General features: G+C 39.6%; 1 protein-coding gene across 6 annotated transcripts in view; it reads right to left on the bottom strand.

The window, feature by feature from the left end:
* The window catches only part of LIN52 (lin-52 DREAM MuvB core complex component), a 162283-nt gene that overhangs the window by 94352 nt on the left and 41058 nt on the right, over positions 1-26873 (bottom strand). Inside the window, exons 6-7 of one of the 6 annotated variants that reach the window (XM_059373763.1) lie at positions 13126-13187; positions 7125-8323 (exon numbers count right to left, since the gene is read on the bottom strand). The exons of 3 other annotated variants lie outside the window; for them this stretch is intronic. In XM_059373763.1, the coding sequence (XP_059229746.1) occupies positions 13162-13187 (26 nt within the window). In that variant the 3' untranslated portion in view covers positions 7125-8323; positions 13126-13161. Of the gene's footprint in view, positions 1-7124; positions 8324-13125; positions 13188-25646; positions 25901-26873 lie in introns of those variants that run through there. 2 more of the 6 variants (XM_059373764.1, XM_059373761.1) reach the window with 2 other exon arrangements.

A 26873-nucleotide genomic window follows, 5' to 3' on the forward strand; every position in this document is an offset into this window, starting at 1 on the left:
CAAACTTTTAAGGCAAAAAAAGCTGTATATATTCACAGCTACCCATGACAAAAATATCCTAGAAAATAATTCCCATTATTCTTATCCAATGATGTAAGACCTGCTCAAAGCAGTATTTTGAAATCTGGTTGGAATACTATTAATGCCTGACAACTTTCTTTCGCGAACTTTCCATATCAAACCAGAAAGACTGGCATTTCAATTTAACAACAGCTTAGCTATTCAACTTCAGAGTGAATTACTTTCACTTTTTATCTCAGCCACTATTTGTCTTCAAAAACATTTTTAGTTAATTTCTAAAGTGCAGCATATAGACAGAAAAATGTACAAATCACAAGTATATGTGTGGAATTTCACAAAATGGACACACAACCACATCCATCTTTTAGAGAACAATTACCAGCCCCCTATAAGTTCACCTTCCCACACTCCCTCCCAGCCACCACCATACTCACAGTGCAATTATTATTTTGATTTATATCATCACAGGTTAGCTTTGCTTGTTTTTGAACTTTATATAAATGGTATTGTATAATACGTACTCTTTTGTGTCTATCTTTTTTATCAATGTTATGTTCCTGAGACCCACTCAAGTTGTCTCATGTAGCAATAGTTTGTTCATTTTCAGGGCTATATAATATTCTAGCATGTGAATATATCTGAATTTATTTGTTCATTTACTGTCAATGAACTTTTAGATCATTTCTAGTCTTGACCTATAGGAACAGCACTATTCTGAATATTTCTGAATGCATCTTTTGGTATACAAATGCTTGCATTTCTATTTCTAAAGTATATACCTAGCACTGGAATTGTATTAAAATATTTATTTGTGTATAGGACAGGATAGAATATATGTATGATCACCCTTAGAAGATACTGCCTGTTTTCCAAAATAGTTGTAGCCATAATCATTTGCTATTTAAAGTCTCATATTTCTCAGCTAACCTTTCAATTGGAAATTGTTCCCAGTTAGAAAAATTGGGAACACTTGGAAGCAGGTTGGGAGTACTTAGGGGAAGAGAGGTCAGAGAGTTGTTAGATCATTACTAGAGACCTTCCCAGACTCTTGGTTCCCCCTTGAGGACTATGACCTATAGACCACAAGACGCTAGAAGCCTATTTGAGTCTGTATCCCATGTCACTATACCCTGGTACCAATTAACAGAAGGTTTCTCCCATTCAGGTTCTCCTAAACACTTTCTAAACCCTAATCAATACCTCAAATTCCCAGATAAACATATTGTACGTTTTTGAGCACAAGCTAAATTGTTCTAGCTAGAATTCAGTTTAATACCGTAACTTCCTTCCTGACTACATGGAATGAGTTTTAATGTAGTTTCTGAAAAACAGTATTAGCAGAATTGAATTAGAATTACTATAATGGGAACCCCTCCTCCAAGATTTCTCCTATTTACAGTGACAAAGACTCTTGTCAATAATATGAGAATGCCATGCCTAACTTCACTCGTGTACCGATTAGGACTGGTACAGTCTTATGTCATCATGATGCCTCAACTTGAAGGCAAAAAGGAGACAGCAGCCAGAATTTTTAATACCCATGTATTTAGAGAATTGCTCTATGTCAGTCTAATCATTTTGTAGAGTTATAAAAATATCTGCTACAGGGGTGCCTGGGTGGCTCAGTGGGTTAAAGCTTCTGCCTTCGGCTTGGGTCATGGTCTCGGGGTCCCAGGATGGAGCCCCACGTCGGGTTCTCAGCTCAGTGGGGAGCCTGCTTCCCCCCACCCCGCCTGCCTCTCTGCCTACTTGTGATCTCTGTCAAATAAAATCTTTAAAAAAAAAAATCTGCTACAAAAGTGGTCTTGTAGGGATGTGTCCTAATGTAGCCAAGGGTAATAAAACACTGTAGTCATGGGTCCAAGTATACTGACAGAAGTCAGAACTGATACACACCAGTGTTGCTGCGGGTTTAAAAAACTGTTCTGGCTAATCTTTTTAAAGGACTCTTGTTTATGTAACCAAGAATTAGCTGCAAAGGTAACCAATTGCTTCAGTGCTTCAACAATGAGTTGTGCCTAATGAAAATTCAGAAATCATTACCACATGTCATAAGGAGGTAACAGTCAGCATGTAGAAGACTTAAAAAAAAAAATCGATGTATTTTTTAAATTAAGGGTCTTTGAGACTCTGATGGGTAGTAAATCCATTCAACATAGAAAGCAGAAATAATCAAAATCATTGTCAAAGTTCAGGTCAAACTCACCCTAGGCCAGAGATGCTTGACAGTGGCTACTTTCTTCTCTCTTTGTTATCAGTTTACAGGCTAAACAGAGAAAACCGATAGAGAAACAGAGAAAACCGATAGAGGCAACTGCATGGCTCCAGTGGCCAAATTATGATATAAGGTCACTTTGCCTCCCTACTTAATTACTTGTCCATATGTAAACAAGGAGACAACTAGGCAATGCCTTTTACTGTCCTAAGCAAATCTGGGCTGCCGGTGAGGGAAATGAGTATGAGAAAAGAGGACTTGTGCAGGTTAAGTAAATAGTAACTGTTAAATGGAATGTTACATTTTACATGGACTCTTAGCACTGTGGAGGAAACCAATTTGCCAATGATAATATATAAAATTTATTTCTTGGGGCACCTGAGTGGCTCAGTTAGTTAAACATCTGTCTTTAGTTCGGATCATGATACCAGAGTCCTGGGATAGAGCTCCACATCCAGCTCCCTGCTCAGTGGGGAGTCTGCTTCTCCCTCTACTCTCTCAAATAAATAAAATCTTTTAAAAAATAAGTAAAATTTATTTTTCATTCCAGTTTAAATTTTTTTTTTAAAGACTCTATCCAACCATCTTCATCAACCCACTATAAGCCCTTATTTCTGAACTTCTATGGTACTCAAGTGACAATCAGTACATGCTCTTTTGTACTGTGATCTTTTTACATATTTGTCTTGTCACCCTAATCAAATTATAAATAGAAGAGTTTATGTGTTTTTGACATCCAGGGTCTAGCACATTGCTTTTCACAGAAGGCCATTAATAAATGTTTATTTTTTATAATATCTAAATCCTAAGAAACAGATGAGAACCCTTAGTAGAGTCAGATGTTACAGTAAGTAACAATGATGATCAAGAGATTATTTCAAATCTACTCTGGGAAAGAATAAAAGAAAAGGAGGGGTAGAAAAGACTCATTCAAGGGACGCGTGAGTGGCTCCATGGGTTAAGCCGCTGCCTTCGGCTCAGGTCATGATCCTAGGTCCTGGGATCGAGTCCTGCATCAGGCTCCTTGCTTGGTGGGGAGCCTGCTTCTCTCTCTGCCTCTACCTGCCACTCTGTCTGCTTGTGCGCACTCTCTCTCTGACAAATAAATAAATAAAATCTTTAAAAAAGAAAAAAAAAGACTCATTCAAGAATTGAAGGGAGTAGAATACAAAAATCATTATACGTCAAAAAAGACCTTCAGAAACACAGACTGGATTCAACTCTGATTTGTATCAGTCAAGTGGACAGATGGAATGGTGTTGGAAACTGACTTTCCTTTTCTTTTTTAAGATTTTATTTATTTATTTGACAGAGAAACAGTGAGAGAGGGAACCCAAGCAGGGGAAGCAGGAGAGAAGCAGGGTCCCCACTGAGCAGGGAGCCTGACGTGGGGCTCAATCCCAGGACCTTGGGATCATAACGTGAGCCAAAGGCAGACACTTAACAACTGAGCCACCCTAGCGCCCCTGCCTTTTCTTTTCTAACAACCTTTCCTAATTAGTGTCCAAGTCCTGCCTTTGGTGAATGCTAGATGATTTGGATCAATAAAAATATCTCCGGGCATGTGCTTCACAATGGCATTTGGTACATGGCCTGTGCATCCTGCCCCTCATAAGGACAGCTGCAGGAAGGGTGGGCACAGGAGGGAAAATGCTCCCTCCTGTGAACTGAACTGAGCATGCACTCCCTTCCTACCATCTTGAAAAGTGGTAAGAGAACAAAATAAAATTTCAGGATAGCTTTACCTTCTCTGGCTTACCATGATAATCAGGTAATAGCATTAACAACACCTGAATCCTATCTGCTGGTCTTTTTTCATTATTTTTTTTTCTTTTTTCATTATTTATCATTTCTTAATTAGAAATGCCTCTAGCTTATGTTTTCTGTTATATTTAAAAGATTTTTGGGGGGGTACAGATGGCCCTTCTTTTCACTACATCTGTATCTTGCACAGAGCACTGAGTGTGGTGCATAAACAATGAATTCTGGAACACTGAAAAGAAATAAAATAAAATATTTTTTTTGTAAAGTCATGTTGACATTAAAACAAAAAATAATTTCATTGCTTTGGAAAGGGGAAGTTTTTCTCCTGAATGAATAAATGCTGTGTAACAGGCATATAATGGACTTCCTCAAATCCTTTTGGGCTTCCTGGACTGGTTTCATATCTTTCTTTTCTTCTTTTTCTCATATGATTTGTTTGAAAATTGAAATATAATTCAGATATCATAAATTTGCCATCCCCCCTTTAAACTGTGGTAAAATACACATAACACACATTTCACCATATTAACCATTTTTTTATTTTGGTTTTTTTTAATATTTTATTTATTTATTTGACACGGAGAGATCACAAGTAGGCAGAAAGGCAGGCAGAGAAAGAGAGAGAGAGAGAGGAGGGAGCAGGCTCCCCACCGAGCAGAGAGCCTGGTGTGAGACTTGACCCCAGGACCCTGAGATCACGACCTGAGCCGAAGGCAGAGGCCTAACCCACTGAGCCACCCCGGCGCCCCAACCATTAAAAAAAAAATATTTTACTTATTTATTTGTCAGAGAGAAAGAGCAGAAGCACGGAGCTGCAGGCAGAACAGGCAGAGCAGGCAGACAGGAGAAGCAGGCTCCCTGCTAAGCAAGGAGCCAGATGCGGGACTCAATCCCAGGACCCTGAAATCATGACCTGAGCCGAAGGCAGACGCTTAACCGACTGAGCCTCTGAGGTGTTCCACCATCTTAACCATTTTTAAGTGTACATTTCAGTGGCATTAGCATATTGATATTGTTGTGCAACCTATGTTCAGACTTCTCTCCTCTTGCAAAATTGAAACTGTATCTATGAAATAACTCCCATTCTCCCTCCCTCCCTTCCCTGGCCCTTGGCAACCACCATTCCACTTTTTGCCTCTGTGACTCTGACTACTCTAGGTACTGCATATAAGTAGAATCATACATTATTTGTCTTTTTGTGGCTGGCTTATTTTCCTTAGCATATCCTCAAGATCATCATGTTGCAGCACCTGTTAGATTTTCCTTCGTTTTGATGCTGAATACTATCCCACTGCATGTACATACCACATTTTGTTTATCCATTCATCCATCAATGGACACTTGGGTTGTTTCTACCTCTTGGCAATTTCAAATGCTGCTATGAACATGAGTGTACAAATATCTGTCCAAATCCCCGCTTTCAATTCTTTTGGGTATATACCCAGAAGTGGAATTGCTGGATCATATGGTAATTCTATTTTTAATATTCTGATGAAATACCATGCTATTTTTCATAATGGCTGCACCATTTTGACATTCCCAAAAATAGTGTGCAAGGGGTCAAATTTCTCCACATCCTTGTCAACACTTGTTATTGTCCATCTTTTTCATTATAGTCATGGCAGTGGGTATGCAGTGGTATCTCATGATTTTGATTTGCATTTCCTATTGATTAATGTTGAGTATCTTTGCATGTGCCTATTGGCCATCTATATATCTTCGGAGAAATGTCTGTTTAAATCCTTTGCCCACCTTAAAAATTGGGCTGTCTTTTTATTGTTGAATCATATGAGTTCCTTATATAGTCTGGATATAAGCCTCTTATCAAACAATATAGAAATGATTTGCAAAAGTTCTCTCCCATTCTGTGAGCCATGTTTTCAATTAACCCCCACCCCCACACCAAACTCTACATCCAACAAGGGGCCTGAATTCACAATCCCAAGATCAAGAGTCGTATGCTCTACCAACTGAGCCAGTCAGGTGCCCCATGCCTCCTCACTTTCTTAATGGTGTCTCTGAAGCACAAAACTTTTACATTTTGATGAGGTCCAATTTTTAATTTCCTTTTTCTGCTTGTGTTTTTGGAATCATATGTAAGAAACCACTGTCTACTAAGGTCATAAAGATTTATGCTTATGTTTTCTTCTAAGACTTTTTATTTTATAGTTTCAGCTCTTACATTTAGGTCTATACTGGATTTCTGAAAGAACAGCTGTATATAGTATAACATGGGGGTTCAATTTGGGGTTCTTGTATATAGATATTGTGTTTTCCCAGCATCATGTTTTTAAAGATTATTTATTTATTTATTTGACAGAGAGAGATCATAAGTAGGCAGAGAGGCAGGCAGAAGGAAGAAGGAGGAACAGGAGGAAGCAGGCTCCCTGCCGAGCAGAGAGTCCAATGCAGGGCTCGATCCCAGGACCCTGGGATCATGACCCAAGCCAAAGGCAGAGACTTTATTTAACCCACTGATCCACCCAGGGGCCCCCCAGCATCATCTATTAAAGAGACTATTTCCTACCCATTGAATGATCTGACACCCCTGTCAAAAATTGACTATAAATATGAGGGTTTCTGAATTTTAAATTCTGTTAATCTATAAAGATACCTATATACTGATACCACACTGTCTTGATTACTGTAGTTTTGTATGAGACTATGGGTCCTTCAACTTTGTTCTTTTTACAGATATTTTAGCTATTCTGGTTCTCTTGTATTTTCATGTGACTTTAGGAATTTCCTTGTTAATATGTGCAAAACCAGCTTCATTCCTGACCTAAATAAAGTACAGGGTAGTTCCTACATTTGGACGGATCCATAGTCCTTACAAAGTTAACCATGCAATCTGGGATCTCCTCACTGCTTGCACCCTCCAAACACCAAAGCAAATGTAGGTGATAACAGACCATTTTTGCATATATTCATTTCACACACTGGTGGTGAACAATAAAAACGAATCGAATATAATCTCAAAGGACAGAATTATTAATTTAAATAATTATTAGATCTCATTTGTGCAAAAACCATTTATTTTTCTTCTAACAGTGTTATAAAATATTCCCCCCAAAATCAGACTGCAGCATTATATACAATACTGAATAGTTCCATTATACAAGAATTGAATTTTACTATAATTTCTATTTAAGGAAGAAAACAAGTTATTCTAAACAATTCATAACTGCTATCAGTATATGAGTCCAAGTATTTCATATCTGTGGGATTTCAGCTATAAAGGCATGAAAGTTAATATAACACGAGAGTTTGGGACACCTGGGTGGCTCAGTGGGTTAAAGCCTCTGCCTTCGGCTCAGGTCATGATCTCAGGGTCCTGGGATCGAGCCCCACATCGGGCTCTGTGCTCAGCAGGGAGCCTGCTTCTACCTCTCTCTCTGCCTGCCTCTCTGCCTACTTGTGATCTCTGTCAAATAAATAAATAAAAATTTAAAAATCTTAAAAAAAAATAACACAGGAGTTTACTTGCAATTTTCCTGAGGAACTAATCCAAACAATACAAACTAAAGAACAAATCATTCAACTAGTTAGTGAGCCTAGCAGTCCACTCACCACCAGCATCCCACTGAGGCTGTGATGTTCCTTAGTGGTACTTTTACACATAGTAAAGATAATACAACAGCAACTGGAGAGGATGAGAAGTTTCTACAGATTTGGAATAAAAGATGGATATATCTTTTATTTGTTGTTTGTTCGCTTGTTTGTTTTTTAAAAATATTTTATTTATTTATTTGGGAGAGAGAGAGATCACGAGCAGGGGTAGAGGGAGAAGCGGACTCCCCACTGAGCAAGGAGCCTGATGTGGGACTCGATCCTGGGACACTGGGATTATGACCTGAGCTGAAGGTAGATGCTTAACTGACTGAGCCATCCAGGTACCCCAAAAGACAGACACATTTCTTGAGGCTGTCTCAGATCTATAACACAAATAGTTCCATCACATATCCAGCAGTGTATGGGAATGTTTTAGAAAGTGCATCAAGTTTTACCAAGAATATTCATCAGAAAAGAGGAAAATGAAAGCTGAAAAGGCAGTGAGGATGATACAGGAAACACAGGACTCATGACCACAACGTGATTTGGGAGAAGATGTGAAGTCAAAAGTTTCATAAAAAGAGTTACCAGTCATAACAAGAAATTGTTTGGTGCACCTGGGTGGCTCACTCAGTTAAGCGTCCAACTCTTGATTGCAGCCCTGGTCATGATCTCAAGGTCATGAGATCCAGCTCTGCATCAGGCTCTGTGCTCAGCTGGGAGTCTGCTTGAGATTCTCTCCTTCTCCCTGTCTATGTTCTCTCTCTTTCTCTGAAGTAAATAAACAAAATATTTTTAAAAGATTATTTATTTATTTATTTCAGAGAGAGAGAGAGAGAGAGAGAGAGAGCACGCAAGCGAGCGAGCATGAGAGGGTAGAGGGTCAGAGGGAGAAGCAGATCCTCACTGAGCTGGAAGCCCGATATGGGACTCTATCCCAGGACTCCAGGATCATGACCTGAGCTGAAGGGAGTCTCCCAACCAACTGAGCCTCCCTGACAGCCTAAAATCTTTTTAAAATTTTATTTATATATTTGACACAGAGAGAGCACAAGCAGAGGGAGTGGCATGGAGAGGGAGAGGGAGAAGCAGGCTCCCTGCTGAGTAAGGATCACAATATGGGGCTCAATCCCAGAATCCTGGGATTGTGACTTGAGCCTAAAGCAGCAGTTTAACCCACTGAACCACACAGGTGACCCTAAATAAATAAAATCTTCAAAAAAAAAAAGTTTTTTAACATGGATATGAAAAGAAAATGCCTTTGTAAATAAATCAAAACAGGATCTATTAGACAACAGATATTTATCATGTACCAATTATAAGAAGTGTTGGAAATTCAGTGGTGAAAAACCCAGATGCCCAGATATCCTTATAGCTGTTTGGAGTTTAAGGTCAGGCTATCTTACCTACTTTGTAGCAATGTGCAGACATTATGCAAAAAATAAAGTCTGCCCTACTAATCTGAGAATCTCAGGACATAAAAAAAATTATATTCCAGATATGGATAGGTCAATAAAAGAACCTCAGATACTGGGCAACTTTTGGAAGGTAGGTCTTATAAATACTTCATGTCAGAAACAGAAATATCTAATTTCTCCAAAGCCTGAATTCCAGGTTCTCCTCAACATGGACGAACCTAAATGGCTATGGTTTGCAACTTTAAATCTCAAGGTGATGCTCCTTCTTCTTAATGTTTCTGACTTTTCTACTGGGTGTAAAATACAAACCCAAGGTATATGACCTTGCCATACTTTGCCTGGCATCATAAAATGTCATGGACAAAGATCTCAAACTTGATTACACCAGCTTTAGTAGAGGTACATTCTTGGTAATATAAGAAATGTTATGGAATCTCTTACTGGAGACTGGGCAATCTTTGGATGCTTACTGGCATCCCTTAGAGAAGAGGGTAGTGTAGGACTTCAAGGAGATTATTTTCACAAGCAATACTATTAATATCAGTGAGACAAGAGGGTGACAAAGGTTTGGAGGGCACACATAAAAGTACACGGGACAACTGAAAGAGCAAGAAGAATGAGAAATGACCTGGCAAAGAGGGGACACCTGGCTGGCTCAGTCAGAAGAACACGGACTCCTTGATCTTGGGGTCGTGAGCTCAAGCCCCACACTGGGTGTAGAGATTACTAAAAAATAAACTTAAAAAGTTAATGTTTTCTTTCAAAAAAAGAATGGCAAAGAGGATGGAGCTGAAAGACTAGAAAAAATTTGGGGGGGTTTTCATAAATTTAGTCAAAGTTCTACCATGGGAAATTTGCTGATTGAAACCATAACCAATTATGATAAATGAATAAAACTTTTGCGTATTAAAATTTTCACTGATTTTGTACCACGGAATAAAAGCACAACACAGCTACTATTCTTACTGTTCTTTAGAAAGACTCTATCACTTCATGACGGTTCCCTCTCAAAATACTGCCTCACAATTCTCTCCCTGTATCTCCTCTACCGCTTGCCTCTTTCTGCAAAGCTAATGTTGCAATTTAACTTTTTTGGGGGTTCAGTATATTTCACGATCTCACCACATAGTCCATAATAATTGGGACACCACTATGTTAAATCTGAAGATTCAGGGAAGTTCAAATTAATGTTTGTACTAATAATTCAATATATTATAGTATAACATTTTAGTGGGGGAATTACTTTAGTTACTTTTTTTTTTTGAAGATTTTATTTATTTATTTGTCAGAGAGAGAAAGAGAGCGAGCGTACACAGGCAGGCAGAGTGGCAGCAGAGGCAGAGGGAGAAGCAGGCTCCCGCTGAGCAAGGAGCCCGATGCGGGACTCGATCCCAGGATGATAGGATCATGACCTGAGCCGAAGGCAGCCGCCCAACCAACTGAGCCACCCAGGCATCCCTACTTTAGTTATTTCTAATTATGAACTAATTTACATCAAAAACCCAGATGGAGAACTTAAATTTTTTTCAAATGTACCTAACTACATTTTAGAGGAAAAATAATACGCTATGGGTTAGCACAAACCTGGGAAATTACAAACTTCCCTCATGAATATCAAGGTTCTATCTTGATGGCAACAAGTTGACTCTAATTACCACAGAAGTGCCAGATGCTCACTTTTATAAGCAGATTTCATAAGCTTTACATTTAGTGAGAAACTGTTAGCTACATTTGGCAAAGGAAGATTATCTCTCAGATGTTGAGACTACCAGCAGAAGAATCTTTTTGCTTCATTCTTCCTAGGAGAGATTGGCTGAAATAATTTGGCAGTTAAAAACAACTGAACAGTTAGGGGCGCCTGGGTGGCTCAGTGGGTTAAGCCGCTGACTTCGGTTCAGGTCGTGATCTCAGGGTCCTGGGATCGAGTCCCGCATCGGGCTCTCTGCTCAGCAGGGAGCCTGCTTCCCTTCCTCTCTCTCTGCCTGCCTCTCCATCTACTTGTGATTTCTCTCTGTCAAATAAATAAAATCTTTAAAAAAAAAAAAAAACAACAACTGAACAGTTAAAAATCTTCATGGCAAATTCTTTGTTGAAAGGTCAAGTACATCTGCTGAAATGCACTCATTCAATTTCTTTCAGAGCAAGATGGGAGGACAGAATACTTAAAAATCACAAAATAGTGTATAAAATCAGAATGATGTTCTGTTACATTAGGTATTATTCACAAAGCTGTTGCAAGTTGATCATTTATACTACAAAGAACTTTTCCAATTTCTAAGATTTATTTATTTATTTATTCGACAGACAGAGATCACAAGTAGACAGGGAGGCAGGCAGAGACAGAGAGGGGGAAGCAGGCCCCTGCTGAGCAGAGAGCCCGATGTGGGGCTCAATACCAGGACCCTGGGATCATGACCTGAGCTGAAAGCAGAGGCTTTAACCTACTGAGCCACCCAGGTGCCCTGAGAACTTTTCCTATTTCAAAGCTCATCCCTCTTGTGCTAGCTCCAGGGAACTGATTTGTATAAGATTTGACTCATTCCATGGTTTATCTATAGTAAAAAATCCTTTACTCCTAAATTGGCCTGTCATGCTTAATAGATTCACAATCTTCTGATGGTGTAGGGAAACCCCTAACCTTAACTTACCAGAAAGCTGAAATGTTATTAAGCGAAGTAGGCACAGGTCCAAGGGTCAGCAAACTTTTCCTATAAAGGGCTAAGTAATAAATACATGAGGCTTTGCAGGCCACAATCAGTCTCTGTCTCATATTTTCTGTTTTTGTTGTTGTTGTTTTATTTCAATGACCCTTTAAAAAGTAAAAACCATTCTTAGTTCATAGGGAATACAAAAACAGGCCATGGGCCAAGTTCGTCAACCTTCAGAGTAGTGCTATCTACTGGAAATGTTCTCTGTCTATGCTGTTCAATATGGAAGCCACTAGACATATGTGGCTACTAAGCATTTACAAGTATGACTCAGGAATTAAATTTATTTTATTTTATTTTAATTAATTTAACTTTAACAGCTATATGCAGCTAGTGGCTAGTATTTTGAAGAGCACAGGTCTAAAGAATCTCCAATACCCCACAAAAGCCACTGAAATCCCCAATATACCCATGTTGTCTCAAGAATCTGCTGAATGCTGAGACAAGAGGTAAATAGGAATTGTTACTAATAATAGCCTCCAGGGGCGCCCGGGTGGCTCAGTAGGTCAAGCATCTGCCTTCGGCTCAGGTCATAATCCCAGGGTCCTGGGATAGAGTCCCACGTTAGGCTCCCTGCTCAGAGGGGAGCCTGCTTCTCCCTCTCCTCCCTGCTTGTGATCTCTCTCTTGCTATCTCTGTCACTATCTGTCTCTCTCTCTCAAATAAATAAATAAAATTTTTTTAAAATCTTAAAAAATATTATAGCCTCCAATTATTAAGTTAAGCACTGTGCATCAATTCAAATGCATCAAGGAGAGGAAAATAACACGGGAGAAATTGGAAACAAAACTAGTTGGCATCTGGGGTGCCCGAGTGGCTCAGTGGGTTAAAGCCTCTGCCATCAGCTCAGGTCATGATCCCAGGGTCCCAGGATTGAGCCCCACATTGGGCTCTCTGCTCAGCAGGGAGCCTGCTTCCCCCCCCCCCACCTTCTCTGCCTGCCTCTCTGCCTACTTGTGATCTGTCTGCCAAATAAATAAAATCTTTAAAAAAAAAAAAAACTAGCTGGCATCTCACAACTTATCAGTAAGACATCTTTTCAATAATGATTGGGCAAATCAGACCTTTGAAGTATTGAGAGAATGAATCTAAAGGGCTTTGAGTTAAAAGACGTATAATGTGGGGCGCCTGGGTGCCTGAGTCAATAAGCATCTGCTTTCGACTCAGGTTATGATCCCAGGATCCTGAGATCGAGTCCCACATTAGGCTCCCTGCTCAGTGGGAAGCCTGCTTCTCCCTCTCTCACTCCCCATGCTTGTGTTCCCTCTCTTGCTATCTCTCTCTCTGTCAAATAAATAAATAAAATCTTTTTTAAAAAGACATATAATGTTCCTATTTTTGTTGGAAGTGACAATTTCTATCACTCTATCTGCATAGATCCTACTGAAGACAGATGCAACTAAAATTAGTTTGCCTGAGAAGACAAGTGATTTCTCCCATCACTGACCTGAAATGCTCCTGGAAAATTGCTTTGCTTCATTCATCACACTGCCACTCCCAGCAAGGCCCCTAAAGTTCACAAGGTATAAACTTGCTTTGTTAGCCAAGCTGTTAACACAAGAAACCCAAGTCCTCATTTTCACGTGCTGACAAATCATTTCCAGAGTCCATTAATGCATTCATAACTTGATACTTGGAACTTCTGAAGTAGAAAATTAGGGAGAGAACACTCATTCAACTTGAGAGGAAGCCTCTGGTTAATGCCTGAAGACAACATCCATTAAGGGCTATTTGTTTTCCCCACCTATCTGGACTAAGCAAAGAATTTAAGACACGCAGTAGGTACATATCACTACACAATGTCCAGCTGGTGGTATGACAAGACTCACACTACCCCTCCCCAAAAGTTTTATCTCCACTGTTTCCTATTTTAAAGGTCTCGGAACATTCCTAAAGAAAGTAAAATCACGGAGGTAAAAGGGAACACAAATCCATGAGTGCAACCAATTCGCACAATAAGCATCCACTCACAGGTCCAGGTCAAACTATCTAGTAAGAGTCTACAATTGGCACATCAATACAATAAAATTTTATACAGCAACTGGGAAACAATGAGGTAGGTCTATCTAGATCACTGTGGAAAGATACCTAAGCTACACTGTGGGGTAAAAAAGCAAGTCGCAAAACAGTTCATATATTGTGATCTCATCTGTATGTGGTAACATATAAACCTGATTATGCATAGAAAATGTCCAGTAAGTTCAGCAAGCAAGGCTTTTACTTTTCACTTTATGTCCTACTATGCTATTTTAAAGAATTTTAAATTAAGAGTGTGAGTTATTTGTGTAAGTTTAAATGTTCCTTTAGGGTGGTCTTTAGGGGCACCCAGGTGGCTCAGTCGGTTCAGCATCCAAGTCTTGGTTTCAGCTCAGGGCATGATCTCAGGGTGGTGGGATCAAGCCCCATACTCCACGTTCAGTGGGGAATCTGCTTGAGATTCTCTCTTTCTTCTCCCTCTCCCCGCCCCTGCCCACTCTCTGAAATAATCATCAAATTTTAAAGAAATATTAAAAAAAAAAAAAGTAAAGCATTCCTTTAAAGCCTAGAGAGATCTCCGCAGTAGTCTTCAAGAGACTAAGGGTATGTGGTAGCTCTTCTTTACTCTTGCAGTGTTGATAATTTGAAAGTCAAAGCTGTACATGAAAATCCTTTCAGAACTTCCTTTTGTCATTACTTCCCCCACCCGCAAAGTATATAATCAGTTGCCCGTCACAGTCCCGGGGCAGCAGCTCTTCCTGCCCGTGGGTCCTGTGCCCATGCTTTAATAAAACCACCATTTTGCACCAAAAAAGAAAAAAAAAAAAGTCAGAGCTGTTCTATTTGTACTTAAAGCTACTGCCTGTTCTATTTGTACTTAAAGCTACTGCAATGTTCCTAAGACTGCTTCTGTCAATGAATTTCTACGGTGGGGAGGAAGAGAAGAAAATTCACACATTATTATGTAACACGGGAACCGAAAGAAAGAAAGGCAGGCACACTTCAAAAGGGCCTTGGTAGGAAAGACAATCCACAAGTGCCAACCAGCTCTAGGGCCGTGAAGATCCCGGGAGAGCCATCACATTTCAATTACCATCACTAACATTACTTATTATTTGGCCTGCTCCGGTCTCTAAGGAAGGCAGCTCGTGATGACAATACCCAGCCTCTTCTTGTAAAACAATTCATTAGGCAAAGCAGAACAGCTGGGGCAGCCACGTGCTAGTTCTTAAAGCACCACCCCACTGGGACCTCTGGCCCAGATTTCTCTTTCGGTGAGGGACAGCCACTACCCCTGTGACAGCTGCAGAGTCCTCCAGGGACCCTTCAGGTTTAATCAGTACTTCCTGCACGGGAGAGAGCCATTTGATTTCTAACATAAACTAATGGTACTCCCGCTTTCAGAAGGTTTCACCAGACATCAGATAAGAGGCTTTAGGGCATTTTTATCTTGTTCTAATGCTCCTGAGTTAATTAGGCAGCAAAAGATATTGTCATAGAGCCCTGATGTAGCTATATTATCCAATAAACAGACTCTTTCCAAGACAGGTTTAATATGGATGGAGGAGGTAAAGAAGGCTGGCTTAATATTGATCCTATTGAAAGGATGAGAATCCAGGCACCAGAAGCAGTGCGAAATCATACACATTCTGCAGGAGACGAAGTGCTATAAGGAAAGTAAAGAAGTCATCTTTAACTATTAAGTAAAATGCCATGCGGTTTTTTCTTTTCTTTCTTTTTTAAAGATTTCATTTACTTATTTGACAGAGACACAGCGAGAGAGGGAACACAGCAGGGGAAGTGGGAGAGGGAGAAGCAGACTCCCCGCTGAGCAGGGAGCCCGATGCGGGACTCGATCCCAGGATCCTGGGATCATGACCTGAGCCGAAGGCAGAGGCTTAATGACTGAGCCAGCCAGGCACCCATGTTTTTGTTTTTGTTTACCATTTTCAATAGCATAAACCTGAAAGACTGATTTGGCATTTTGCGTTATTTTAAACAAATGTTTCTAAATGAAACTATTTTCATGCGTTTGCCAAAAAGTATTCTGGGGGCTAGTTTTTGTTAAAACTAGCAATAAAATCATTGTAAAAATAGCTTATTATATCAATAATATGAAGTTAATTATAATTATATTTTAATAAAAGACATTAAAGGTTTTTTTTGGCTATAAAGCAAATTTGATTATGTTCAACAATGAAGACTGCTTTTAACTTCTAAATATTTCCAGAGCCTACATCATATTGGGCTTCAGAAATAATTGAACCATTGACTCAATAACACTGATACCCTATTATAATGAAGGCTATGTGAGATACAGTGAAAATAAAAATTAGCCTTGGATTCACTGCTGTTTAGTCCAGGCTAACTGCATAAAAGAGAATTTTACTAAAATAATTTAAAAAAATCTCTTAGAATCTGTTTTGATAAATACATAGAAATCAGAGAACCGAAATGTTTTACTTCATAACTAAAAATATCTAACCAGAACCTGCTGAGTAGGTATAAATATTAATTAGCTGACCATTAAAAAAAGGGGTCAGTTAGTAAAAGTAGATCATTTTTGATTGGTTTGTCTCCCAAAAGTTTTTTTTTAAGTTGAGATTTTAATTCCTTAGAAAAATAGCTCCCACCCCCTAAAAAAAGGTCTGCAAGATCTCTTAAAAGGACTCACTGGGTATGCATTTACTGACTTTTGGAATACCAAACATACCATATGGTAAAGAAAATCAATCCCTTACTTTTATTTATAATCCACACAACATAATCAATAAGGTATAAGCATGAAGTCTAATTCACAGATTAACAACCATCCATGCACCTCTAAACTCACTAATTCTGAGTTTTTGCAACATAACCATCACCTCACATTCTTCTACTTCTACGGACCCATCATTGCTCTTTGCACAGGCTTCCTGTTACCTGCAGCAGGGGATATTGATTGCTTATCCCAACCTATTATCCCCCTCTTCATTATTAACAAAACCCCTGATTTTTAGCCAGCAATTTTACAGCCCTGAATAAAAGATGACATTCTTTCGCAGCTAGGTTGGTCCAGATGATGAAGTTCTTTGGCACTTCCAGGAAGCTGCTTAAAGGAAAATAAGTGATGTGCACAACCTGTCTACCTCAAGCCTTCCTTTTTGTGGAAAAAAAAGAGTTCTGCTCTGTGTAAGCCACAATTACTTTGGATTTCTTGTTACATGTTACAGCTGAACCTCAACCTAACTAACAGACATGATAGCCACAATTTTTGAGCCAATAATACTGACAGATGTTTGAGCAATTCATTTCAGTGACCCCTTAACACTTTTCACCCCACTTCCACCCTAAATTGTATTCTCCTGGTCACAGGGGCTTCACATCTTAAAATAATTTTGACTCTGTGTCCTTCCAGTCTGTTACAGTTTCATATCTTCCTTTCCCTCCAAAGATCTCTCAATCGCCCTCTCTCTTGCATTCACTCTGACTATCTAGTACAAGCAGCACTGCATTCTTGGATTGCAACAGGGTCCTAGCTAGTCCCTCCCACCCATCACCACACCCTTCAATTCTCCCTGGAGGTAGCTATCAGGCTTCTGAAAATGATTCCCCAGCTTGGTCCTTCAGGCCTTCCATAACACCATGTTTCCAGTACTCTAACCAATCCATATTAAAACCTGCTTCCGGTCTGAAGTGTCTTCCTCCCTCCCATATGCAAATACTAGCCATGAAGTCCTACTTCAAGTTTCATCTCTTCCAAAAGGTGCTCCCCAGATTCTTTAACTCATTTTTCCCTCTTGAGGAATTTGTAGAATCCATAGTCAGAGAGGGAAGCATGGCATGAGACGAGCATGGTGTGAGAAACGCCAGATCATGCAGAGCAGTAAGGCCAAGTGAAAATTTCTTATTTTTTCTTAAGAGCAATGAGAAGCCATTGATGGGTTTTAAGAAAGGAATGAACCCACATGTCCAACACGTTCCAAAAATATTACTCTGACTGCAGAGTGGAGTAGTTATTGGCGAGAGAACAATTCTACAGCTAATTGGGTTAGGAGAAGGGGAGAATACCAGAAACAGATTGAAGAAGCTTGATAAAACAGGCTTGTTGGAGAGAGAGAACTTGAAACTCAATATTCTAGTGGAAAAGGATAGTCATTTGAGTAAATATATGTTCACCATAAGAAAAAACTGGTAAATATTTATTAAAAGAGCTGGTGTGCAGCTCTATCTCCTACCAAGAATGTACTGACACGGTTAAGCGTCTGCCTTTGGCTCAGGTCATGATCCTGGGGTCCTGGGGTGGAACCCTGTATGGGGTTCCCTGCTCAGCAGGGAGTCTGCTTCTCCCTCTCCCTCTTACCTCCCTCAGCCTGCTTGTGCTCTCGCTCTCAATCTCTCTCTCAAATGAATAAATTAAAAAATCATAAAAAAAAAAAAAAGAATGTACTGACATTTGCAATGCCTGAATCTTGACTGGATCTTGGTTTTAAAAAAAGAGCACATTACCTCAGTCAGTTACGTGCCCGACTCTCGATTTCAGCTCAGGTTACAATCTCAGAGCCATGGGATTGAACCCCACATCAGGCTCTGCGCTGAGCTCAGAGTCTGCTTGTTTCTCTCCCTTTGCTCCTCCCCCTGCTCACTCATTCTCTCTCTCTCTCACTCAGATGATTAAATAAATAAATAATAAAATCTTTTTTTTTTTTAAGCTATACAAGATTTTTAGGAATAATAGGAATTTTGAATGTGAAAGGATATTAGATATTTTGCAATTATTGTTAGTATTTCTTGGACATAATAGTTACAGTATTGTTGGGGCACCTGGGTGGCTCAGTCGGTTAAGTGTCTGCCTTCAGCTCAGGTCATTATCCTGGGGTCCTGGGATCGAGCCCCACGTCAGGCTCCCCACTCAGCAGGGAGTCTGCTTCTCCCTCTTTCCTCTTCTCTCCCCCCCAACCCCTTGTTCCTGCCCTCTCTCTCCCTATCTCTCTTTTAAAAGATTTCATCTATTTATTTGAGTGAGTGAGTGAGAGAGAAAGAGCGTGTGTGCAAAGGGGGAGGGTAAGAGGGAGAAGCAGTCTCCCCACCAAGCAGGGAGCCCAATGTGGGGCTCAATCCCAGCACCCTGAGATCATGACCTCAGCCAAAGGCAGACTCTTAGCTGAGACACCCAGGCACCCCATCTCTCCCTCTCTCTAATAAATAAACAAATAAATCTTTAAAAAATACTTATAGTATTATTATGTAGGAAACTGTCCTTATTCTTTTTGTTTTTTTAAAGATTTTATTTATTTGACAGAGATCACAAGTAGGCAGAGAGGCAGGCAGAAGGAGAGGGAGAAGCAGGCATGGAGACTGATGCGGGGCTCAATCCCAGGACCCTGAGATCATGACCTGAGCTGAAGGCAGAGGCTTTAACCCACTGAGTCAGTCACCCAGGTGCCCCTGAAACTGTCCTTATTCTTAGGAAATGTGTTCTGAAGTATTGAGGGGTAAAGTGCCTGATGCATGAAACTATGTCCAAACAGTTCAAGGAGAAACTTAAAAAATAAATATTTTTAAAAGTACACATATTTTTGTACATGTATATGCATACATATATACATATACATACGTGTGGCAGTGAGAGGCTCACGGGGTATTTAAAATGTGTTTTCATAAAAAGAACTGTGGAAGAAAAAAAGGCTTAATGACATATCTTCTTCAGTTAGTGAAAGGAAGCTTCTTTCTTGACCTATTTGTGGCATTAATATTCTTTTACTTGGAAATCTGAAATACACTTTTTAATCTATACGAGCCAAGGAAGTCTGAGATCTTAAAAAGTAAAACACCACTTGAGGATTTTTCACTCAAGAAGGGTCTCTTCTACAAGCAGTTAACAGATCAATACTCGAGCCCTCCCTTTAGTTTCAAGCCTGGCTACTCTTGGGTTCCATTCTCAGCCTGATTGAGGAAAGTGAGGAAGAACTGCCTGTCGTTTTTTAGTCTGGAGACACGTTCAGGAATCATTCTCTGGTGCCTACATTTATTAACCCTTTAATACAAAGTCATCAATTCCTGCTGTGGAGCCATTCAGCAAATAACAGGTACACAAATTCATATTCAAATAATGTTTTATTGTGTTGCTCTTTTCTTTGTTCATGCTATTATTCTCCAACACTGAGATACTGTTGACTAATTAGACCCTTGTTTTTCCTGAATTTGACAGCTGATGGCAGCAGAAAGAGAAGCAGAAAACCATAAACTCTTTTCCCTCCAACCAGAAGAAAAGTGCTTCCCTTGCAAAGCTAGAATACTATACTCTCCCCACCTCCAAAACTATTTTCTGAGAGGGGATAGTCATAGTAATAACAAGCCTTTCACCTGAGAAATCAGAAGGCTTATTTCTATAATCAGGCCGAAACTTCTCATTCTTTTGACCAAGTGAGCAGGCATATAGATGAAACTCCTTAACCTAGTCCAAATGTGTGCAGACAACCAGATTGCATAAAATGGATAAAAGACAAAAGAAAAAATGAAGGTCTACATCAAAATGAATGCTGAGCACTTCCAATAAGGCATTCATTAAAGAAAACTTTTTAAGTTCATAAAACAAAACCAGAAGTTACAACACCAAGTTTAGAAGACATCTCGGGGTTTCGTTTGTTTGGTCATTTTTAGGTTATCATGTATGTTTGTTAAATCAGACCTAGGAAGCCACATGCCAGAAGTTTCCCAAACTAGAATTAGGTTAAAAATGTCACTGACTCTGTGAGGAACACTGCTTGGTGTGATGGGAAGGAAGAAAATGAGCGCGGAGCAGGCTCCTATTCTAAAAAAGGTCAAGGTCTGACTGACAAATAAGGGGCCTGAGTGGCTTACTCCTCTCACCCAAAGAAAGTAGTTTATCCCTTGCTGAGTCAGAAGAAACTCTATTATGGCAACAGGAGACATAGAGAATTAAAACCACAGATAATTTCACATTTCATTTTAGCCACAATTTTCTCTAGCCATACTTTTCACCGCAGCTTCTGGAAAGAAGCCAAACAATTTTGTATCATATCTTCTCCTTTAATCTTCCCTCTCCCATCTACTGGTAGAAAGATGGCAAAAAGAATGCAAGCAGAAGAAGGAAGAGAAGTTAAAGGTACGGAAAAATCAACTAGATAACTCTCCATATTACTTAGATGCGTGGGCTGACTGAGGGTCGAGATTCATGCTGCATCTTATCCTCTCTTTGTTAAACTGTACTGTCACCCGCTATCCTTTTAAACTGCCCCGCAGAAGGTTCAGGGTATGCAAGGACAGTTCTGATTCTTGAGGGATGTGCTCCAATACAAAACGCACTAGAAGAAAAATATGTGTGTTTGCTTCTCCATCTATTTTTAAAGGACTTCTCTTTGGTTTCTTTCACAATTCCTCTAAGAAAATACTAGACAAATCCTGAAGGGTCTTTAAAGACGGAATATTAAGAATTTCTCTATGATTTAAGACTTCCTTTCTCACAGCAAATGGTTGAGGGCACCCCACTTCAAGCAATCAGCAAAGAGCCGTTAAGAACTGAGAATTAAGACATGGCAGATGGAATCATCGCCAAAACGCCAGCTGGCCCCACTTGAGGAATGAATGTTCTGAAAGAGAAATACTGTGCTTTAAAACTGATGAAAGGAAAGGCACCTGGGTGGCTCAGTGGGTTAAGCCTCTGCCTTCAGCTCAGGTCATGGTCTCAGGGTCCTGGGATCAAGCCCCGCATCGGGCTCTCCGCTCAGCGGGGAGCCTGCATCCCCCTCTCTCTCTACCTGCCTCTCTGCCTACTTGTGCTCTCTCTTTATCTCTGTCAAGTAAATAAATAAATAAATCATGGGGGGGGACTAACAAAAGGAAAATAGAAAGTTTACTTATCAACGGTGATAGAAAATGGAAGTCATCTTAAAGGCAATACATAACAAGAAGTTCGAAGACATTTTTGTCACATCTACCATCTCAATCAAGTTGCATCTCACTTAGGAAGTGAGTATTGTCCATGGTCTATCTTCAATACACAGTTATCCAACACAATGTCATCTGACTTTAAACAAATAAACAAGAGAGGCCAAAGTCCAGTATCAATTTCTATCCCACCATTCCTACCTAATCTCCCAGCAAGTTAATGCAAATCAAAGCAAGCATTTCAGTGTGGCTGGTAGTGAAGCCTGTTCCTTTCCCAAGAGAGGCCTGTAAAACAGGACAGTCACTGACAGCAGTACAATTACTGACACAGATACAGACTTTATGGACATGTTTATCTCCGCTGTAAATCCATACTCTCTCTCCACTCCGATTCACGAGTCATAAAGAAATTGCAGATAATGAAAAAGTTGGGGAAATTTACAGCATGTCGGAAACCTCAGACAGCCAGAAGAAATTAAAGAGCTGACTAGGGATAAATCACACAGGTACAATTAAAACTTCCCGCATACCTCCTTCATTTCCAAACTGAGGCACAATCCAATGGAGCTGATGAAAAGTTGAGGTCATGACTCCTCAGGCTGTAATCATTTCTTAACTAACTGTGGGTTAAAAATTAGCCAATTCACAGGTCATGTGTAAATGCTGATTTCTCCCTGCTTTCTTGATTTCCTTCGCTCTCTACTGGAAGAACCCCCAGAGCAGTTCTGTCTGTAAACAGGCCAAATTGCAACAAGCAATAAATGGAAAGGTGATGTCCCTTCTTCCACTGCCATCTCTTACCATCGCCACTGTGGACTGAGCATTAAAATGAGAAAGTGGAGCTACAATGGGTGAATGAAATTGGAGGCTTCTTCTTCCCCAATAAATAACCATTCTGAAGGTTTCATTTGATTTCTTTTCAACATTCCAAAGGAGATTTTAAAGAACTGTTACGTTTGATACTAGAATAAGAATTACTTCTGGTGATACTTGTTTTTCAGGAGTGGACTGAGCTAAAGGCCATCTTGGCATGGGCAGAAACGTGGTGCAGCTAAACCATATCACTGCCCTAAACCAGTCAACCTTGATTTTTTAATTCACAAAAGCTATAGGAGGGGAGGAAAAAACAAAAGGGAAAAAACAAAAAAAGGCAAAATGAAACAAAAACCCTTGACTTTACTACAATCTGTAAGTGCTAATCAATGTGTAACTCTTACGCCAAGAAAGTAAATCAGAAAAAATATCAAAGAAATAATGTCTATTTCTTACATAATGCAACTTATCAGAGCCCCGTGATTAAAGATTAGAATAATATGAGTTAATTGTTGGCCCCCCTATTTTATAATCCTATAAAATCCCCTGTAAAGGGAAAAAAAAAGAGGATTCTATCAGATGCTACACTCTTTCATTTCTCCCCAAATGAGTTAGATGAAACTAGCAGGTTTAAAAAAACATCAACCCAAACATTTACAAGACCTCTCTGGAAAGTAGAAATGCAGAACACATATTTTTACCAACTAACTTCTACACAAGTGAAGCAAACCAACAGTGTCAGCAAAGTGATACAGAAGTCAATACTAATCTCTGTACATCTCTGCAGGATGAAGCTTCAACCAAATTAGCTCTAATATGATTTTGAAATTCTGAGACCTGTCAAGAAATGAACGTTAACAGGCACTTTTTTTTTTTTTTTTTTGAGATACGGAGGATGTAACTGACATGGTTTCGATTTCGTTCCTATTGACCCCTTGATGATTTCATTTTACACTTCAGAGAATCCACATGTCATTTTCATTTTACATGTTAAGATTTTACTCTTTATGGACTAAAGATGGTCCTAAGGAAATACTGAGAGTTTCAACCCAGACATCTCTACCATAAAAAACTTGGGTTATATCTAGCTCATGGATCGCAAATCTATTCACCCATAAGCCGTAAGACATGGACTCTGGTCTGTTTTTGCCTTTCTTTTTCCTTTTTTTTTTTTTTTTTTTAGGACTTATTTATTTACTGGGGCGCCTGGGTGGCTCAGTGGGTTAAGCCGCTGCCTTCGGCTCAGGTCATGATCTCGGGGTCCTGGGATCGAGGCCCGCATCGGGCTCTCTGCTCAGCGGGGAGCCTGCTTCCTCCTCTCTCTCTCTCTCTGCCTGCCTCTCTGCCTACTTGTGATGTCTCTCTGTCAAATAAATAAAATAAAAAATCTTAAAAAAAAAAAAAAGACTTATTTATTTACTTGAGAGAGAGAGAGAGAGTGAGCACTCGGGGAGGGGCGCAGGGTAAGGGAGAAAGAAACTTCAGCCAACTCTTTGTAGAGCTCAGAGCTGAGGCGGGACTTGATTCCAAGAACCCGAGATCATGACCTGAATTGAAACAGAGTCCAATGCTTAACAGACTGAGCCACCCAGAGGTCTCTGATCTGTTTTTGCTTATAATGAAAAGCTCCTTAATTAGTTCCTAAGTGGTTGGTTGGTATCCAGTATCAAATAAGAACTATTAAACAGAGGGAGAGTTTTTGTTTGTTTGTTTAAAGATTTATTTATTTGTTTGTTTGAGACAGTGAGAGAACAAAAACAGGGAGAGAGGCAGACAGGGAGAAGCAGACTTCCTGCTGGGCTGAATGGATGCTGGGCTCAGTCACAGGACCTGGAGATCATGATCTGAGCCAAGGGCAGATGCTTAACATCTGAGCCACCCAGGCGCCCCTAGAGGCAGAGTATTATTTTTTTTTCTTGTTACTACATTTTTTTAAATTTATTTTCAGCATTACAGTATTCATTATTTTTGTACCACACCCAGTGCTCCATGCAATCCGTGCCCTCTCCAATACCCACCACCTGGTCCCCCCAACCTCCCATCCACCCCCCTGCCACTTCAAACCCCTCAGATTATTTTTCAGAGTCCATAGTCTCTCATGGTTTTATAAGTTCTTAAGAGGCAAATCATATGTTATCAAATGAATATTTAAGTGAAGTCAAGAAAAATGTCTACTGTTATAACTTTATGAGGCAAATGATATCCCTGGATTAAGCATGAGAAGACTTGAATTCCAGTCCAGGTTTGTGGATAACTAGGTGTGTGACTGGACAAATCCCTGAAGCTCTCTGAACAGAAGAACTTTGGTCACCTCATCTGTTCAAATGGGAGTACAGCTGACCCTGGGACAACACGAGTTTAAACTACACTTTTACTGTAGATATCTTTTTGGCAAATACAGTACAGTACTATAAATGTATTTTTGCTTCCTTATGATTTCCTTAATAACATTTTGTTTTCCCTGTTTATTTTATTGTTAAGGCTACAGTATTTAAATATAACATATAAAATATCTGTTAATGAACTCTTTATGTTATTGGTTAAGGTTTCAGGTCAAAAATTGGTCATTAGTAATTAAGTTTTGGGGGAGTCGAAAGTTCTATGAGGATTTTGCCTGCACAGGAGGGTTCGGCGCCCCAACCCCTGCATTATTCAAGCGTCAACTATATTAAAATAATAATGAGAATTAAATGAGAAAACATGTAAGAAACACAGCAGGCTCAAAAATGGTACTTGCCTCCTCTTCTTCATGACACATGATTCAGATTCCTGGTTCTGTCATTACTGAGCTGTGTAGCTGTCCTTAGTCAAGCCACCTAATATCTTTAGGCCTGTCTCTGCATCTGTAACATTAGGGGGCTGGGACTCACTGATGTCTAAAATCCCCCTCCAGCTCCAGCATGCTATGATTACCGAATCTCTCCCTAAATTGCTGGCTGACCATGAGAAAGTCACTTCACTTCTTTAGACCTCAGTTTCCTCCCCTTAAAAAATGGGAAGCTGGGGCACCCAGGTGGCTCAGTGGGTTAAACGCTCTGCCTTCAGCTCAGGTCATAATCCACCAGGCCCCACACATCAGGCTCTCTGCTCAGCAGGGAGCCTGCCTCACCCTCTCTCTCTGCCTGCCTCTCTTCCTACTTGTGATCTCTGTCAAATAAATAAATAAAATCTTCAAAAATGGGAACCTGACACCAACAGAAACATAGATAAGTATGATAACAGGAAATTCATAAAAGAGGAAAACATGTGACCAATAAACACAACTTTATTAGAGATCAAAGAAATGCATGTAAAAAATACTGAAACATAATTTTTCTATAAAATGGGCGAATATTAAAAAGTTTAACAATATCCAGTGTTGGCTAAGTTGGAGGAATACTTTCATTCACTACTCTCAGAAATATTATTTGGACAAGTGTGGAGGTCACGTTGTCCATATGCATAAAAAAATGTTAAATGCGCCATTCACTTTGATCTTGCAAAAGATGCTCACTGCAGCATGAGTTCCTTTGGTGAAACACTGGAAACAACCTGAATGTCCACTAAGAGAGAATTAACAAAATATTAGGTAAATAACTATCTAATGGTATTCTGCATAGTCATAAAACTAATGATTTTACTATGTTTTCACAGACACTGAAAGATGTCCACAATGAACTAAGCTGAAAAAGCAGGTTACAGAACAAGAATAGCATGATGCCAGGCATGTAAAATTTCTATTTATAAGCATACGTGTCTGTGTGTGTACATACATGACTATAATATTTCTTAGAGATGTTTGGATGACTTGGAAGAATGTTTACTAAAATGTTAAAAGTGACCACCATTTTGGGACACTGTGATTTTGTTGGATTTTTGCTTTCTTTATATTTTCTCTAATGAATATGTGTTGTTTTATAATGGTAAAAAAAAAAATAAAGTTCATATTTAACTTTTAAAAATACACACTACAGGGGTGCCTGGGTGGCTCAGTCAGTTAAGTGTCTGTCTTTGCCCAGGTCTTGATTCCAGGGTCTCAAGGAGTCTGCTTATCTCTCTCCCTCTGTCCCTCTCTTCCACACTCTCTAATAAGTAAATAAAATCTTAAAAAAAAAAAAATTACAAAAAAACCCTCTGCAGCTTTAATAATTATTTTCAGTTAGATAAGCAGTATCTCTGGTTCTCACAGTCTCTGGTCAGACGTCTAACTGTGTATACAGCTACATCATTAGGACGACATGTACTTTCTTTACTTAGACCTTTGCTAAGCATTTCACACACCATTTCTCATTCCTCTACAATGCTATATGACCGTTTTTATCCTAAAGAAAACCCAGCAGGGCATTTACATTTTAGAACCTATTTTCCCCACATTAGATGTTATTTTGAAGAGCGTAAGAAACCACAAACTAAGATCTTTAAGACCAGAACACTGTCCACTTCTTAAGTAAGTCACTTTGTAAATACAAACAATTCTTATTCTTGGTTATCCTCCAAATCTCAATTAGAAACACTCCTGCATTTAGGAATTCCAAG

The sequence above is a fragment of the Mustela nigripes genome, chromosome 13 (assembly GCF_022355385.1).
Source record: "Mustela nigripes isolate SB6536 chromosome 13, MUSNIG.SB6536, whole genome shotgun sequence".
Taxonomy (NCBI): domain Eukaryota; kingdom Metazoa; phylum Chordata; class Mammalia; order Carnivora; family Mustelidae; genus Mustela; species Mustela nigripes.